The 19,041-nt window shown below is 37.7% G+C and overlaps 1 protein-coding gene across 2 annotated transcripts in view; it reads left to right on the top strand.

Annotated features, from left to right (window-relative positions):
• The window catches only part of LOC121628587 (dipeptidyl aminopeptidase-like protein 6), a 293,653-nt gene that overhangs the window by 14,821 nt on the left and 259,791 nt on the right, over nucleotides 1-19,041 (top strand). The window contains exon 1 of one of the 2 annotated variants that reach the window (XM_041967679.1): nucleotides 13,687-13,775. The exons of the other annotated variant lie outside the window; for it this stretch is intronic. Within the exon in view, the coding sequence (XP_041823613.1) occupies nucleotides 13,725-13,775 (51 nt within the window). The 5' untranslated portion in view covers nucleotides 13,687-13,724. Of the gene's footprint in view, nucleotides 1-13,686; nucleotides 13,776-19,041 lie in introns of those variants that run through there. 2 annotated transcript variants of the gene reach the window in all.

A 19,041-nucleotide genomic window follows, 5' to 3' on the forward strand; every position in this document is an offset into this window, starting at 1 on the left:
TAGACCACGTACAGTAACACAAGCATACAACAAGCAGCGTTGAGCTAGAGATTTATAACCTCAGAGCTCCATGATGCGCTCTATGATGGACTCTTTTGATAGTGACTCAGTATGAGGTGAAAAATATAAAGGCATAAAACCATTTTCATAACTTTGTCTTTCCTGCATCGTGGTTCAAGTGTGTTCCAAGAAAAATGTATGTTTTTGATATTTCTTTTCTGTGTTTCTCCATAAGCTGCTGAAAGCTGCTTTCAGACTGTGTTATTTAAGCTACACTGTGTGACAGGTATCTAATAAACTCGGCAACGGTGTCATGTTTGATGTGTGCAGACTGTATGATGAAGATACCTTCTGAATTGCATCGGGCTTTAAGGCTAGTCAATGTCCATCTGTGCTTCACAATGATAAACTATGATGCCAATAAATAAATGGTTTTCAGGTTCGGTTCAGGTTTGTTTTGGTTCCAGTACAATGCAGCAGTTTTCTATATTGTGTTCTGAACATGTAAGTTCTATGATCCTAAATTTATGACACAGTCATATATTTGTCCATTATTGTGTTCTTTCACAAGATTGTCAAATATCTCGTAGTGTCTGAAGTTGGACTATTGTTCTTAAGGAACAAGCACAATTCTTTCACAGTGGACATCTTTCATCAAGGACAGCTGACATGTGTCTGCATACTGTAGTTCACCAAACAATAAAGAAACCTCCTGGTGAAATTCCTTAATAAACAAGTTTTGTTTCACTAGATTAATTTAATTCAAGCATTTCCATCACCACCTTTAAAAATAGATTTAAAGCCCTAAACGTGCTGCACCTAACTATTTAAATCGAGACAGTCATTTGGCCTGATTGCTTGGCGCTTGGCTGGTTTGGCCATGACTTTACATATTGTTTCCTGAGCTCCGTCCTTGTCTCACAACACTTCCAATCTGCAGCCTTTATTGAAATGTATTGCATGGCCCTGATACAGACCATTTCCACATAACTGGTGGATGCAATTCAATTGACTTATCGCAAAATGCTGCTGTATGACTGATTGCACAAGCCTTCTCTATCCTTGCATCCCTGGCAGTTAAAAAGAAATTATTTGTCGAGTTAACTCCCATGGTGCTCTACATTGCCCTCAAACAAGATGCTGTTCCCCTTGACAATGATCACACACCGCTTGAACATAAACAACGGTTTTATTGTGCCCTCGTCTGTGATCGTCCAAATCAATGCTTTGTAATTCATCCTCAGGAGGCATGCAAACACAGATTCATTCTGTGTGGCCACAATATCTATGGATACACTCACACTGGCACATTAATACAGATGGATAAAGAGCACAGGGCCAGTGTTGTGTGCTGTCAGCCAGTAATGATGTGCTTTTGTGGCAAAATGGCAAGGAATCTGAGAGATGTGGGGATCAGTGAAGCCATCAAGCATCATTTTAGTTCAATTCTAAACTTGAGCCATCATTAAAGTGCAACAAGAGCAGAATACTATCAAATATGCTGCAACTGCTGAACCTTGCTGTCTGTTTGTATTAGTCTCATTTAATGCGTTCCATGCCTCCAGAGATACTACAATCTAAAATCAGCAGCAAGCTGTACACAACAACTGAAAGTGGGACAAATGTGCAGGTGCAAGGTAGAAAAAGAGCCCACTCAGCCCTATCCTGTTGGTTAGGCTGGATTGTTATGTGGATATAGACCTGCAGTGCATACAAGTGAGCAGTCTGTTGCATAAGAGTTTTCCCAGAGACGCTGCCTCGGAGATAAAGGTTTTAGGATCATTAACTTCCCTCTTAATGTTAAAGTTAATACATGTCTTAATGAGTCCGCTGAGGCATTTGAATGCTTGAGTGTAAGGTTATGGGCTTCTCCTTGAGATTTTTAGCATGTCACACATTATCTTTGCGATATCTTAATAGCCAGAATATTTCCAGCATGTCATTTAGTACATTTGTTTCTGTTGTTGTGCCTTTATGCTATATTTGCATTGCTTTTAGTGGGGTAGTCTGCAGGAAAAAAACTCCACATATGTAGAAGATCATTTCCGATGCCATGTCAGTAGTCCTGATAACAGTTATGTTGAGCTGTCTTTAAAAGATATTTTGTGATGTAAATCTTCCATCATAGGCCTTCACTGGGTGAACATGAATGCAGGGAACCCACTTGAAGGCTTTCTTGGTGGAATTAGGGAGGTCATCAATAAGACACCCCTTACTTGGCATGAGAACTAGAAACAGTTTGAAGAACATTAGTCTCATTTCTGCACAGTATCTGTAATATGCAAATATGCTATCCTGTGGATGATCTATACCTGATGAATAGCTCAGTTAGTTAGATGCACTAAAATGGTGCTGAAGTCCATGGTTTGAGTCTTGCCTAATGCTTTCTATGGTTACTGTGTCTTAACCTTTATTTTGCTTGAACGAGGCTTTAGTTTTATAATGAATTACAGGATGAAATCTACCGACTGAACATGTCAATACAACTGTTGTTTCATTGTGTCCTGATATATTGTCTTTGCAATATAATGCAGACTTTTTTTCAGTTAAATACAGTTTTGCTTTGATCAATCTCTGTAAAATGTACAGCAGTGCAATTTCTCCACAGAGGGACTAATAAAGGTTTTGCTGCTTCTTCTTCTAGTTTTACACTGCTATTTACCATACGCTTTCCAATTTTTCATGAGTGTACACACAGAGGGTGTGTGAAATGTGACACTAATTTGAATGCTGACAATGATTTCTCATGAGATTACAGTTACCTGATTGATGGCCTCGCTGTTGCCCCAGAAACCACCTTGGGTGATGTGATATGACTCTCCTGTTATCAGACACTGAAGCATATTCATGCAGTTAATCTCCCCAAATGGGTGTTCAGAGAAAATATCTGACATCCACAGGCCTTTACTGGTAATGAAAGACGGCCTTTTTTGTAGTGAAATGTATGAATGCAGTTCATTTCATAGCCACACAAATGACAGAGAAAGTTTCATTACTTAGTGATATACTGTGGAAGCTATTTCAGTATTGCTAAAAGAATGGGGAAAATAGTTGATTTATATAAAGGCAGATGAAGATATTCATTATGTTTGTTTGTAAATACCTCGGCTTCTTGAAAAAAGTTTATTAAATAAATAAAAAAAAATGGAGAATATATAGATGATCACTCAGCAAATTCAAAGCAGCTTGATGTTAGTTCCTTATTGAAAATTGTAGGTGTACCCATAACAGATTCCCTTTGTAGCTTAAAATTTAGTTGAACTCTTTTTGCACAACAGTTGCATCTTCATAACTTTGTGGGAATCCCCCCTAAAGTTTCTCTGGTTGTTTTTATGGACCATCTCATGGTCAATTAAATGTTTTATGGAAAGGAAAATTGGAGGTCTGATTAATCAAAAGCAAAATTTGATTCCCCTGCAGTCAGTCTTAACCTCATACTATCACAACACATATTTTGTTTGAGCTGGAATGCTGACTGTTTTCCATCAGCCTAAATCAATGGTAGACTTATTGGAGCAAATCCCAGCTTCTAAACTCTGTATGGAATGATGCTATTATAGCAGCATAATAATTCAAGTGATGTTTGGGTGCCTGTACACTTCAATGGACATGGTGCAAAGATAAAATACATTTTCCTCATGGATCTATGGTTTTTCAGCTTGAGAGATGTAGGGATGACTTTCATACCATATCTGCAGGCATCCTGTTCAAAACTCATCAGAAAAAGGGTAAAACGAAGTGCCATCAGATTCATTCGGCTGTATCTTCCTGATGGATAAATGTGCCACCAACTCCACAGTGCCATCCGTCAGCTTTAATGGTTGTTAGCATTACTGAGGAACCAAGTCTAATCATTTTTACACTCTGTTGACAGTAGAGTGGCACAAATATGTAAATGTTGATGAAGCAGGGAGCCTAACAGGCCTGCTGTGAAAGTTTTTACCTGATGTGTAAGATGCAAAAAGTGTATTTGCAACATCCATCTTCTGTGTTTAATGTAGCTTGCTAGGAACTGCTCAGGGACTAGGAATGTGAGTAATCAGCTGACACTGTTAATTGTCACTGTAACTTAGTGTTTGCTAATCCTGATTGTCAAATCATTGCATAGTGACTCGGAAATCAAACACTCACACACTAATCTTTACTGAATTCTTAGGGAGTTGTATGTGTAGACTTTTGGTGATGTATGGGTTAATTGGCTACTAGTATGCAATTTTGGGATGTACCTTATATTTCAACTGTTTCTCCCAAAATAAATACTACATACTTTGAGCTGTTGTTGTTTACATTTGTTTGCTATTCATATTAAACATATTAATTTGATGAAATTGTACTTCTTTCACAACTTATAGTTTTGTTCCTGCATTGATAAGAATGAAATAAAATTCTGTCTATATTCGGGTGTTTGATCATCTGCTTTTTCCAAATCTAAACTGTGGGATACTTTGACTATATAGCATAGTATAGAGAGCTTAAAAGCTGACTTTACTGTGAATTTAGAATTTAGACACCAAAAATGTCGAGCTTGTGTAATAGGGTGAGTAGTGAGTGATCTGTGATTCTGGACAGGGTCTGACTGTGCACAGCAGGTTTAGCTGGCTAATGGAGCGCTGTTTTTCAAGGTGAAAAGTAGCTAGCCAGCTATAACTGTAGCGTTTAAGCTCATATTTTAGGTGCTGTTTTCTTTTTTCTTTTCTTTTTATGTGTTTTTCCCCTTTAGCTCGTTTTCTTTAAAAAAGCCACAGCAAGAGACTTATTCCACTAGTTCATAGAGCGAGTTAGGTCAGCATAAGCAGCGAGCTAACATTAAGACCAATAATTTGAGTTAAAATATTTCTGTATGGCTTGAGATACCTGTCTTCCCTGTGGCTTAGATGATGTCAATTTTGATCTTTTGACATTTTACTACTTTCCATTAACTTTGTAAACTTCAGTTCTGTTATTACAGGAACTTACCTACAGTTATTGTATCATTGTGGGAAAGTTGAAATCATGTCCCCACCATTTTTTTTACGTTTAACATTTATTACCAACTACTTTTTAATACATGATTTGTTAAAACAAATCCATGAGAAAAAAAAAAAAAAATAGACCAAAAGTTACCTAATGCTAACTTCCGATTGCTATGGAGATGTATGTGGCAGTAACTAACCTCCCTGACTCACATTATAATTTTATTTATTTTGTTTTTTTTTTCAGCTTTAATTTCGGAAATACACATTACCATAACATGGAATAAACAAACAAATACGCTAATCAGTGTCCAATGAGGAATTGGAGAGATCTGGGGTGCATGCAGCAGACCCTCAGTTATTAAATGTTTATGTTTAGAATTATAAATCAAGTAATGAATGATTACCACTATTGTGAAGTGTAATATTCACCATATAGGAACACTGTCATCAATAACCTTGGAGTTGGATGTATTCAATGAACCTGCTACTTACATGGTAAGTATCATTAATAACTTGTCATGGACATCCCTGCCCCCTACTATCATGGAACATAAAGAACATGTCTTTTCTCATTGGTGTTGGTGCTTAAAATATAAATAAATAAATAAATATATATCATCATAACAAACATACCATCATTGCGAATATATATATATATATATATATATATAATTTGTTATGATGGTTACCTTTTACCTGGTGGATCCCAGTGGAGTGGTTTGGCCGGTGAGAGGTTTTTTCTGTGGGAAGCATGCGGACATTAAGACAGAGACTAAAAACAGGAGTCATTGCACCACAGATGTAAGATTTGACAACAATGTTTATTGCACGATAAGACTAGTTTTATTTATACGGCACAAATTCACAACCAGGCACTTTTACAAATGCAGTCAAATTCAATACAATTAATTGTAGTCGAGTTTTATTCCAATCAAAACAGAACCATTATTCTATTCACATTAATACAATTTATAACGATGTTCATACAAGCCTTTTCATAAAAATTATTCTCCAGCTAAGGAGAGCAACAGATTGCATGCAATTTGTCTTCAGTTCTATCCCCCATTCTGAGAATGCAGAGAGCAGTAGGTGACAGTGGAAAGAAAAAAAAAAACAAAGAACTCCCTTTTAACAGAAAGAAAAACCTCCAGGAGAAGCCGGCTCATAGAGAGTAGCCATCTGCTTCGACTGGGTGGGAGTGGAGAGGACAGGACAGAAAGGTCAAGAGCGCCATAACTCTAAGCCATGAATACTTAATGAGAGAAAAAAAATGAGAAACACAAGATAATAAAAATAATGATGTCATATATTTATACATGGAGAAATCATAATTTTGAAATGCTCAGTACATGCCCCAGCATGCTAAGCCGATAGCAGCAAGGCAGGTTTACTGTAAATGTAAAGCACATTTCATGTACAAGACAATTCAATGTGCAGTGTGCAAAACTAAAGGGATGGCCAAGGGTCACCAAGCTACCCCTAACTATAAGCTTTGTCAAAACGGAAAGCTTTAAGTCTAATCTTAAAGGTCGAGAGGATGCCTGCTTTCTGAACCCAAACTAGGAGCTGGTTTCACAGAGGGTCCTGATAACAAGGCTCTGGCTCCCATCTTACTTTGAAAAACAGGACTTACCAGTTAAGTGCACTTCTTGAAAAATATGAAGATATGAAATCTTTAAGGGCATATTCACACAAGCCTCTTGTATTTGAATCCAAGTCTGTTAGCTCAGAGAGTCTGCTTTGTTTGTGAATGTGCCAATAAATTCTGATTCAAATCAAAGAAGTGGACTCAGTCTGCCTACAAATGCAGGTCTCGGTCTGCTTCAAATAGACCAAATACAGAAAGCTAGGGGACTACAAAACAAAATGCATTGTGGGTACAGCACACGGCATCACAGGTAGACACAACCAAAACATAAGTGTGTGTGGGATGATAGGTGGGTCTGGATGGGGCTTATGGTCAGATGTGGAAGAATTCTGGAAAAGTTTTGATAAAAATATGATCAACCCAAGACTGCTAAGATCTGATGCAGCTCCATATTTAGCTTTTATGTACTGGAAACGAAAGTTGTTCTGCATTGAAGGGAATATGTAGCCTAAAAGATTATTTATTCAACATTTGCACCTTTCATCAACTTGACAGCAGTGTTTGTAGTCATTCACATATTTTAGTTTCTTATTCCAGATATTTTAACACATCAACAACTAGAAATAAAAAGCAGACCATATGATAATTACGAAACTTTATTTCGTAACCACAGTGTCTTCTAACAAAATCTATATTTAAATAACTAAAAGGCAACATCTACAAGGAATTCAGCTTTAATGAGAGACAATTAGCAGCAGCAAAATTTCATGAACATTTATTCGTGCAGGACAGCGCAACAGACATGGTTAATAACTTTATAACTTTCCTGTGCATGTATGCTGAGACTAAAATAGTAGTCCAATTAAATGGCCACTTTCAATCCTAATTATAGCTCAACTCAGCTATGCATATAATGTACTGAATGTGTCATATGCAATAAGAGTAAACGTGTAATTGTCAGTCAGGCATAATTCTACTTCGTATGTTTAAAATCTCCCTGTCACATCTTTAACAACTCGGTCTTTAGATTAGAAAAAAGCAAAAATCCTGATAGAATGGATCATCACTAAAAGTATACATCCATCAATCTTTCAAATCATTCATATATATATATATTTTTTTCCTTTTCTGACGCGTTCACTTGGCACTTGCATACACATCTGTTTTTTTTTAGCGTGAGATGAGAAGCTGAAGCCAGCTGCTGTGAAGTGGGAGCTCATCATTCGTCCCTTAGTGTAGCCGAGCAGGTTAACGTGATGAATCTGATCCAAGTTCCTGACAAACGCCTGCTGTTCAAAGCAACTGTTTCATTAATATTCAGATGTGCTTACTGGCTCTGTCATGTTGGGGTGGGAAGCAGAATTTCCCTAAGTTGAAAAATAATTGAAGTAACTTTGTCTTGACAACTGGAGCCGTTTGTGGCAATAGTAGAGTTACAATTAGTCATATGTCATATTTTGGACGAGTGCTTCATAGAGAAGATCTGAACAGATATTAATGCTTTTCACTTGCAAGAGTTGGTGCCTGCAGTAAATCTCATATAAATATAACAATCAGCTTATTATATTTCTAGCTCTGTATAAGACAGTGATAATAAAAGTAGACCGCCTGCAAAGATTAACATGTCTGAGTTCCATTTTTCTTTTTCTTTTTCTTTTTTTTCATCCCTGAATTCATTAGACGTGGTAACGATCTGTTGCCCTGGCAGTCCGGGGCAGGGAAGGTCATTGCAAACCTCTTAATCTAGATTATGTAGCTCCCCACCAGCGGTGAAGTGCACCCAGCGTTTTTTTAAGAGAAAGGTGTTTGAGATGCAAATCAGTCGATCATATATGCACTGAAACAGTAGCATTCCTTAGTGAAGCTTTTGAAATACAGTCTTCTGTTTTTCCACTCATCTGTCTTTATCTGTAGCTGAAATGAATCACATTTAAACTTAAACTTAGCTTTGCCCAGTACCTTCTCAGACTGTTTTCTCAAAAAGAAATGAATCAGTTAGACAATCTGGTTGTATCAGGAAAGGATTTAGTGGCTGTCTCGGTTTCCTGGGTTCAATTTAGTTTAAGGGTGATACTGCTGACAGTAATTTTATTACTCTTTGAAACAAGTTCAGTATCTCTCAGACTGTCATTAAAACAGCAAAAGAAAACAGTGACAGCAGCGTAGAGGATATCACGGTATCAAGTAATTAAAGTTCATAATGAAACCATTGATTTTTTTTACCCCCTTTTTTTCTCTCTTTTTTTTTTTTGCTTTTCCCCTTATGAAGGTCTTGGTTGTGTTTATTGTGCTGGATGACTGTTGTCACCAGAATGAAGCTTGATCTCTGCACTCACTTCACTGGGAATTGAGGCCAATCAATCCTGAACTGAGCCTATTCTTAATCACTTTTGTCTAAAAGCCCTCCTGGCTCATGAAAGAAGGCTTGCTTGGGATACACATGCTACCAAAACGCCCTGTGATGAATGCTTACAGACACAAAAGGTCGTACTGTAAAAATCCCAAATTGCAGTGATTAAATGTAACGTTACAAAACCTGTGATGATTTGTGTCTGAAACTGTATTTGTCTTGTATTACACAGTCTAAAGTTGAAATAATTTAGAATAATTGTTTAAATAGGAAGATATAAATGTTACTGCAGAGCTTGCTGATGAGAAGAGTCATTACCACACATTAGGTGCTACCAGGGGGCTAATAGGATAAATGAATAAATAAGTGTGTGAAGGGCTGATCATAGGTCTTTCAGGTGAATCATTTAGTGTGGACCACTGGTCACTAATAAAACATACCAGTCAGCCACAACATTAAAACCACTGACAAAACAGTGATAGAGCTTCTAATCTTTGTATACCAAACTATTCATAAAAGCCATCATCATGGGAACTAATCAGGGAACATAACAAAGAGCCTAAGACGTTGGCCTGGCCTCAAACATCACAGCTATGCAGATGCATGTTTACACCTTATTATATTTTGCTGACACTTGCAGGCAGTGTGAGAATTACAGTCTAAGATGTGGAATGCTGTTGATAGTGTTGTTGCTGTTGTTGGTGCTTCAGCATTGTTCTGCTTTTAAAAAAAAAGGCAGACATTAAAATTAAATACGGGTGCATTCACAAACTACTATGATGCAGATCAAAGAAGCAAACTTTGGTCTTGGATCAGAGGAATGTTGCAATCTCCAACTGAACCGAGTCCCCAATAGTACCAGAAGCTAAGGATGAACCCTGAGATTTTCACTGGTGCTTTTTTGCTTGTTTGGTACTTTGTCCTCTTTGTTATGAATCAGTTGTTGTCAGTTCCCCATTGATAAGATAACTTTGCACCAAACAGCAGTCGACCAATGTAAAGTGTCATCTCCAATATCTATATGTTGTTAACTTTTCTGGAGGACAACCAAAAAGCACCAGTGTTGGAAAATATCTGTGGAGGGATACAAGTTTCAACAGGTCTGAACCCCAACAAAGCAAAAGCATTCTATATTAATATACCACTTTAACCTGACCATTGCTGCCACCTTTAGCCCAGATTAAAGGAAAAAAATGTGGTATTGTTGAGGTATTGTTGCTTAATTTATCTTTTTCTGTGTACTATGTAGTCACTTTTTTAAAAGTAGTTTTATGTTGTCTTTTGTTTGTAATGAAATGACAGATTTTTCTTGCTCTGTCCATGGAAAATAGCAATTTGACTCCACCAACCGTGTGCTGTGGCTGTCTGTGCTGGACTCGATCAGCAGCCGTTAACACGGCTGCAGATTTTCTCTCCCCAGCAGAGCTCACATGCAGCTCGGTAGCTTTGGCAGCTGTCTGCTCTCTAACAGTCTACTGCCTTTTTTGTGCAGCTTCACAGAGTACAAGCGCTTAGCCATCCCTGACCAGCCATTTTCTCTGGGAGTCTTAACATCAGGCTGCTGCTGTCTGTTTCTGCACAGACAACATTGTTGTTACAGATGTCCTTGGCTGTCACATCTGTATGTGATGAATTCCAACTTGGCTCAGTATGTGTAGAAGGGGGAGTAAGCTACATGGTGCATTCAAAATCACATTTGTTGTAGAGGCCAACTTATGAGGTCAAAGGGAGTTTACAAGTCATGTTTGAAATATAAACCCAGACTCAATGTGGAGCGATCAACAAAGCGTAGAGCTGCAATTTAGAGGAGTTATTTGCCAGGAGTTTGAAATTGTGTTATAATGGTAACCTTTTAAGCCTGCCCCTGACAGAACTCTGTGGAGTAGTTATGTGGGAAATCTGTGAAAAATGCAAACTCAGTAATAAAGCATCACAGCGAGCTACCTGTCTTTGCAACTGCTGTGTTCTCCCTCTGTCAGCAGTCCAGCTGGTGTCTAGGGAGCCTGATGCCCCCATTAGGTTGTTTTGACAGTCATATCCAATGTAATTAATACCAGGCACTTTTAAACAAGATTTACCTGAGACGTGCCGTTTCCACCTTCCAGCTGGTGGGAGCTGTTCTGTTAGCTGCTGCTGAGTGTTTAGGATGCTTTTTCGCCTGCATCATCAGCACCTTAAATAAAACCTTAAATTCAGAATGTTTCATAGTAATATTGGTTTAAAAAAGCCTGAGAGGAAAACTAAAGCAACTTCCATCTTGAAAGCAACCTGTACACTGAATTAAAAATGAGGCATGCTGGCTAAAAATCACACAATATGTACTTTAACTTTGAAATATGATTAAAACATAAAGATACTGAACATAGTGCTCACCAAGTAAAAGTGGTGCATGTGATTAGTTCCCTTCATCTTCTTTGAAATCTGTGCAGACTCAAGAGAATCGATAAGAGATAAAAGCATTGTATTGATCATATGTATTCACTCATATACATCACATATTCCAGCTGAAACAAGATGTTTGCAGGTAGATGACATCTAAAGAAAAAGTTGTTTTTACCCTGCAATTCAAGTTTGGGCAATACTGTTTGGTTTTCATCCGTTGACATAGCAACCACTGCAAAAAAGCAAGTCAGTAATGTGAAGAAGTAGAACAAGCACAGAAGAGTCACACACTATTCATTTAGTTGGAACTCCTTTACCAGATTTTGGCACAAATTGATGTCAGGTGGACAATCCATGTGTGAAAATGATGTCTTACTCTCTCTGAACCACTCTTTTGCAATTTAAGCTTGATGAATCCAGGTGTTGTCATCTTATGCCTGTGCCATTAAGGACATAAAAGTCTCTTAGTGGAAAAATCTCCTCCTTCGGTGCACTTTTTGGTCCATCTGAATGCATGAACTTCAATTAACGTCAAGTGAACCAGACGCAGGAAGCAAACTACGCCTTCATCAATTCTTGATGCAGCGCCACCTCTAGTGAGGAGACAGGTATAATATTCACAGTTTTCAGATGTTTGACCTCCTGCCCTCAAGGAAACGATATTGTGCTATTACATGCACTACATCTCGTCATACTAAAGGTTTTTTTCCACAAGCTGTCATGACTTTGAACAATGCACCTTGAAATACCTCAGACATGCACCTCACTGTTTTAGTTACCTCTTTTACTGCTATTTATTTATACAGTGTTTTTATTGTTTCTTAGTATTTATGCGTTTTAGGGTATGAGTCTGAGATGAAGTTTATGTGATCAATAAAAACACGCCAGACTTAAATGAATTTACATAGCAAGTAAGATGTCAATGACAATTCCCAGTAGAGAAAGAAAAATGGATTAAGTCACTCCTCAATACAATGATGGCAGGTCCTCTAAAAATAGATTCAATCCCTCACAGTTTAATTCGATATTAGCCTGGTATATAAAACAGCTATAGCCGATTTAAGGTGCATCTTATGCCAAGTGTACTTTCTGAAACTTCCATAACTTAAGTGTATCCCCAGTGTCTTTCCTTGTTATTGAATCAAGCCAATTATAAACAGATATTTAAAACAGTGCCATTTAGAGAAATTGCGGATACACACAAGCAGGAGGGATCTTGGGTAGGCCAGAGGGGAATCAACACACATAAAAGAAAAATGCTAAGCAAAGCCTAAAATCCAAACAACAGAGGAGGAACAGTAGCAGATGTGTAAAATCCAATATAATCCAAAAACTCAGTGTTTGGAGAGAATTCTGTTTTTCTATTTCTTCTTTTGGCTCACCTCAGACTTCTGTCTGAAATTGTACAAAATTAAAGTGTGTACTGGGAAAGGTTGTTCCATTTAATTCTGGATTTATCTTGAGAGCGTGGTATAGATTTTAATATTGGACTTGTCTTTAAAGTTTTACTTTGCAATGTAAAATCTGAAAAAAGATCATTTAGGTTTTATTTTCTCTTAATTGCAAAACACTCCATGTAATGCAGTTTGAAATCCATCAGTGAAAATGCAGGGAGACTGTATTCTTCTGTGCAAATCTGTGCAAGGTTCAAGAGCCACACATGTTAAACATGTTAGGAACACTGATAAAACTTGTGATTTGGCTCAAAGCCAGTTTTCCTCATTGCCAATCAATGTTTGTAGGAAATCTTTATAGGATTAACCTATGCACCTAAGTACACAACTGTTTATTTAAAACTAATATATCATTGGCTGTTTGTTTGGCTGTTGGCCCTGCCTCTCACCTGTTAATGCTGGGATAGGCTCCAGCTTACCCGCGACCCTTAAAAAAAAAAAAAAAAAAAAAAAAATATATATATATATATATATATATATATATATGTATGTATGTATGTATGTATATATATATATATGTATGTATGTATGTATATATATATATATATATATATATATATATATATATATATATATAATTTATCATTTATTATTTATTTTTTTTTTTTTTTTTTCTGGTTTTTGTGAAATTGTGTTCTCTTTTTTTATGGGGGGGCGCACTTATTATCAGCTCCTGATAAACATGGAAAATGTGTTTTCTGTTGTTCTGACAACCAGAGGTTAAACATTTATCCAACCTGATCTTAGCTGTGATTATAATTTGCGTTTAGTTTTATGGGCATGGAAGGAGCGCTCTGCCAGAGACCATTTGAACAGCCCTCCAAGCGGAGCTCCACGTTGTTCATCTTTCTCTTTTTTTTAATCGACCCGTTCGGTTATAAGCCCACCCACTTATAAACGGGCTCCCTCCCTATCTGAGAGCTGAGAGCTGACAAAAACCGTCTAAAAAGTCCATAAATCCAAGCTTTCGGAAGCAGACATTGAGGGAGGGAAAAATGAAGGAAAAGAGTCTGATTGAGACCGCAAAAATGCAGGGCAACGTGCTGGTAAGGTGCATTTTCTCCCGTTTGTTTTGCATGACGCCAGTGAAGTGATTTCATTAGTCGTAAAAATCTGCAGAAAGCATCCCCTTCCCGCGGTCATTGCGCGCTTTGACGCGCGAAGATAAAATTTCACGTTTACCTTTTACATCTGTCATTTCCCGCGAAACGGAACTAATGATTACATCGGAGTTGGAAAGTTTTGTCCTGCGTTTTATTTATATATTTATTTAATCATTTTTTTATTGAGCTGCTCGTAATTACAGCTGAGTTTTGGCATAGTCTCTTTTGCCTCATCAGACCTCTGAGAGCAGAGGTAACCTTTTGCCCAAGGAGGGTCCCATTAATATTTTACTGCATCTAAAGCTGCGGGGCGGAGGATATATTACTCTGGCGGTCCTTCTGCAGGAAGCTGCAGGCAGTAATATGAATGTTTGTGCGACGAGAGGGCAGTGCCCTTTGGGGCTGTCTGAGATATTAAGGGTTATCATCATGCCTCTTAAAGGTTTTTGGTGTAGGAAATATTACATTTCATTGTTTATTAAATCCTTTATTTCATCCTTTAAGACTGCTGATGTGGACTGAACTTGCTTTTGAATTCCCATCAGACCAACTTTGTTTCTGCTCAGTTTGAAGTTAGTAATTTCTGGATTTGCCCATGTTTGCTTTCTTTATAGCTGAATAAGCTTTGCTTTGCAAACACTTAAGGCCATCTTTTTACAGATGTGGCACACAGCTGTGTGGAGTCAGGCTTTTCCATATGGTTCCATCACTGAAGACTGTCTTATCCTCCCCCTGGCTTTATTTTGTGTAGATATGTGCAATGTATTTATCTCTTTTTATTCCCACATGACTGAAAGTTAACATGGATGTTTTTGAATGGGGATTTAGACCAATTTCTGAACTAAGACTCTTGGGAATTAAGTGAAAGTCATTTGTTTGCACACTCTGGTTTGTTTTAAAGGTGAACAATATACACATTTTAATTAAAAACAAATCCATTTTACAGTAGGTTGTGTGTTGGACTATTTTTTGGCTATTAAAGTATCATCAGAAAATGTGAAATCAAGAGAAGTGCAGTTTAGCAGTCCAATTCAGCTTCTTTTCTTTCTTCATTGTTGGCTCCCACTTTATAGAAGAGGTATTCTCAGTAACAGAGAACCAGTCCCACGTTGCAAACATAAACAGTGACAGTTTTTAGGTCTCAAACTGCATACTTCATGGTTCAAATTAAGCCTTTTGGTAAATATGAAATGCATTAAACCAGATCCAAGGATGTAAACATTGCTGGATTTAAAACACTTAAAGAATCATATTAGCAAACATAGGTAGAAAGAAGCTGAACTCATTTGCTAGAATCTAAAAGTTTAGAGTAAGTTACTATGGCTCTATAATAAAACATGATTTAAAATATTCTACAGAGAATGCAACTTATTTGTAAGAAAATATACTTCTCAACACAGCAACTTCTCAACACTTCCAACTTTTGTTGGAGCTATTGTACAGAGCTATCGAATGAACCACAAACTTGTAACAGCACAGTTCGGCCAACCCCAGGAGAAGCTGAGCAACTGCCACAACTGCAACAATTCAGTGTGCATTTACAGAGTGTTTCATGAATGTTCATTAAAACAACTGTATTTATGCTGGACACCGTAGCACCCTACTTTTCTCCCTTTTGGTGTAAGCGTGGTATGTTGGAGGTCTTTCAATATTCAGTTGTTAAAAAGATTCAGCTGAAACTTTGAGGAGACTTTTACAGATAACCTTTATAGATGTTAGTAAAGATGTAAATCATAAGTCATGCCATGCTGTTAAACCTTAAAACTTCAACTTTTCTGTGGCAGACAATGGATGCAGTGAGCATGTAGTATTACTCTGGTAGGTTAAAAAATCTCGACATTGGCATGTTGCATCTGTTAGTCCATCTTGTCCTCCACAGCATCATCTACAATTTATCACTGACTGAAGACGATGGGCTGCAACTACAGAAATGTTGTCCAGAACAAAATCAGCTATTTCTTTAGCTCTGTGTTCTGAAAAAGAAAAACTACACATTCTCATCTTTTATTTCATCTGTCTTGATATCGATCTGTTGTTTATGTCTTCTTATGCCTGCATCCTTTAAGCCACAGTTTAATTTATCGACCAAGACGGCTGTAAAATTTTTCAACCTCGAGGTTGTGATTTAGCAAGTTGCAACATGGAAGGCACATGATAACAAAGCAGAAATGTGGTCTAACCATGGCGTGACAGGTTTATTGTAGCAGGTGATTGCTTCCTGTACTCATGAGACAGAGATGGGGTGTAGTGCCACAGTGGGAAGTTCTCTCAATAACAGGGAGGAATCTGCACAGCATGATGTCTGACCACCATATGTGAGAGCTTGACAGCGTTGTTGCCCGATGGGGTTTCTGTCTGCAATTGAAGCAGGTAGTATGTGAAAATGGGTGGCAAAACACCCCCAAGATGTTGCTCTTGCACAGGAAATTGCTTATAATCGAGTCTGGTCCCAAATGACTGAGTGATAAAGACAGCATAAACGTTACCATGGGATACATCGCCTATTATCTCACTCGTTGACTTGTAGTACAGCACAATGAGCTCGGCATGCTTGATGTCTGCAAATATACGAGCTTCTGGACCAAGTGTGAGACTGTTCTGAAGCAGCTCTGGCGTTTGTTCTCCAGCTTTCACTGTGTTTGTGTCTAATTGCTGTCTGACATGGCAAACGTCCCTGCTCAAGGGCACCGACGACAGCGTTGTTGAACAGCTAATGATTTGTTTCTCTGCTGGAACAGAAGAAAGAAAATGGACTGAGAGATTTATCCAAACCGAAGAAGAGAGGCATTCAAAGCTCACCAGGCAAAGCCCTGTTACCACAATTATGGCTGAAACTTTGCTGAGCTTTTCCAGTTTCAGTGAACGTTCATGCGTTTGCAGTGAGGCCTGTTATTGTCTCATTAACTACAAAAGGCTGCACGATGCAACTCTAGCATTTTAGTGCACTGTTAAGATTTTGGTTTTCTTTTTTTTATTTAACATGTCTAAATATATTTATAAGCATATTTTTGAGCCATAGTTAAATGATAAAGATTCAGCCAAATAAAACAACAACATCAACATCATGGCTGCTAGAGACTGAACTTTTCCTGGAGAAACTTTACCTTCCTTACATCTTCACAGATAAGGGAGGGTTTTCCGAGTCCTGTTAACATTAATGTCCCTGATGTCCAGATTGAGAGCCACTACAAGAACCATTAGCCCCTTTAATTGAGACATATTAACATGCTTAGATGGCCTGTTCCATATGCTGTGTTTGCTCGTCTTTCCTCATTCAGTGTAACCAAAGGAGACTGCTACAATGCAGCCCAAGCGTGTGTGTTCTCTGAGAACGTGATGGCATTCTTACATAAGAGAAGTAAGCGTTCAAGCAAATGCTGGTATAATCATGAAATTTTAGTGTCGTACGAAAGCAGAGACTCTGCAGGTAATAAAGATGTCTGTCTCATCACAGTGTGGCAAAAACTTTGCAAGATAGCAGCCAAAGAGTAACAAGCAAACAAAATCATAAAGCATGTCTTACTTTTGCTGGTCTGAGACAAAAGTGAAATTCCAAAAAAAAAAAAAAAAAACATAGCTAAAATATTCTCCTATGGCTCTGCCTTTGTGTGAAATGAACCATGGGGGTTCTGGTAGTTTGCATAAGGATGAGGGTTTTTTTTCATAGTGAAGTATTCACTCTTTTTTTGGGTTTTACTTCACAATTCTCCTGATTCTGACTATTGATGGATGTGTTGATCATCAAAATCAGCTAATAGGTTCCTGAGACATTTACCTGTGTAAAACCTACAAAAACATCTGTAAAACTGCTCAGGTTCACTTTTTTAGCTTCTATTTTGCCTCTGCTACCTATCAGACATTGCTAATTCCTAGATGAATTGGGCTGCTATTTTCTAGTTTTTACTGAAAATAATGTGATTTTCTTTTAGAAGTAGATAACCATTTACATTTTCTGCTGTGCTCCAGGGGACTTTACTCTGACACAGAATCACATCTTGATTCTGACACTTGTGTAGTAATCTAACATGTCTCGGCTTTCTTTTGAGTCCAAGATTCAACATACAGCCATTGTAGTTGTAAAATATACTTAATTTATTTGGGATATGTCATGTTGGACAGAAGCAAAAAAAAAAAAAAGAAACGCTTTGTGAAGCAGAGGTTTATTGTGGCTGGTTGTAAAATTTTACTTGTTATAAAACTCCCTAGAAATAATGTTTCAAGTCTATATCAAAACTTAGCTATGGATAGGTGTTTCATGACTGAAGGCCCCCTGGAATCAGTGCATGTCCAGTAGAGTTTGTAAGCAAGCAATAAGAAGATCATTTCAACTGCATCAGCCAATCAATTCTGTCAGTTGGAAAACAGAGCTTTACATAGGGGTAGGGGAAAAAACAGTTTTAAAGATGCATTGCGATGCAGACGTAAACAGTAGTTGAAAAATCTGTTTTTTTTTACATGTAACAAAATATTTATAAATTCAAAAGGCCGAACTTGCAAAAGTGCAGCACCTGGAGCGTCTGTGGTGTGCACATAACAGACACGATAGCTGAGTGTAAAATCTCATGATGGTGTTTGTGCTAACGTTGTTGACCGATCTTTGAACATAGGTGCACATAAATGTAAAGTGATTATGTGACTACGCTGCTGGATGGAGGCTTCAGAATGCAACTGTCTCCATGTTGTACAAGTCCTACGAGGACCTCGAGTTATGGGGTGGCAGCTTTGACAGTCAAGTTGCTGCTCCTGCAGAATATAAAGATATTTTTCTGTGTTGAGAAGGATGGAAACAGCTCTAATGAGATCACCTGTCAATGCTGAGCAATGAACTATTTAGTAGTCAAAGGGAGATCACACATGACAGCAATCAATACCTTTGGATTGGCCACACAGGTGATTTGGAATGTAAAAAGATAAGTTTTTCTTTAGTGTGTGTGTGTGTGTTTTTTAATAGAGGTGTGGTGTGGATGCTCCTCAAAGGTTGGAAAATATCAGTGTTTTGGCCTGCATGTGTGGACTGAATCTCTGATGACCAGTTCAGATGAATCTTTGGTTGTTTGAAATTGAAGTTTTGAATGCACTTTTTTTTATAATTAATGTTAGGAAATGTTGAAAATCTAATCTGATCATACCCTAAAAGTGGATCTTAAATCTATTAAAAACTAAAAAAAAGTGACATTTCAAAGATAAGAATATTTCACCAGACACCAGC

The sequence above is a fragment of the Melanotaenia boesemani genome, chromosome 18, assembly GCF_017639745.1.
Source record: "Melanotaenia boesemani isolate fMelBoe1 chromosome 18, fMelBoe1.pri, whole genome shotgun sequence".
Classification (NCBI taxonomy): Eukaryota; Metazoa; Chordata; class Actinopteri; order Atheriniformes; family Melanotaeniidae; genus Melanotaenia; species Melanotaenia boesemani.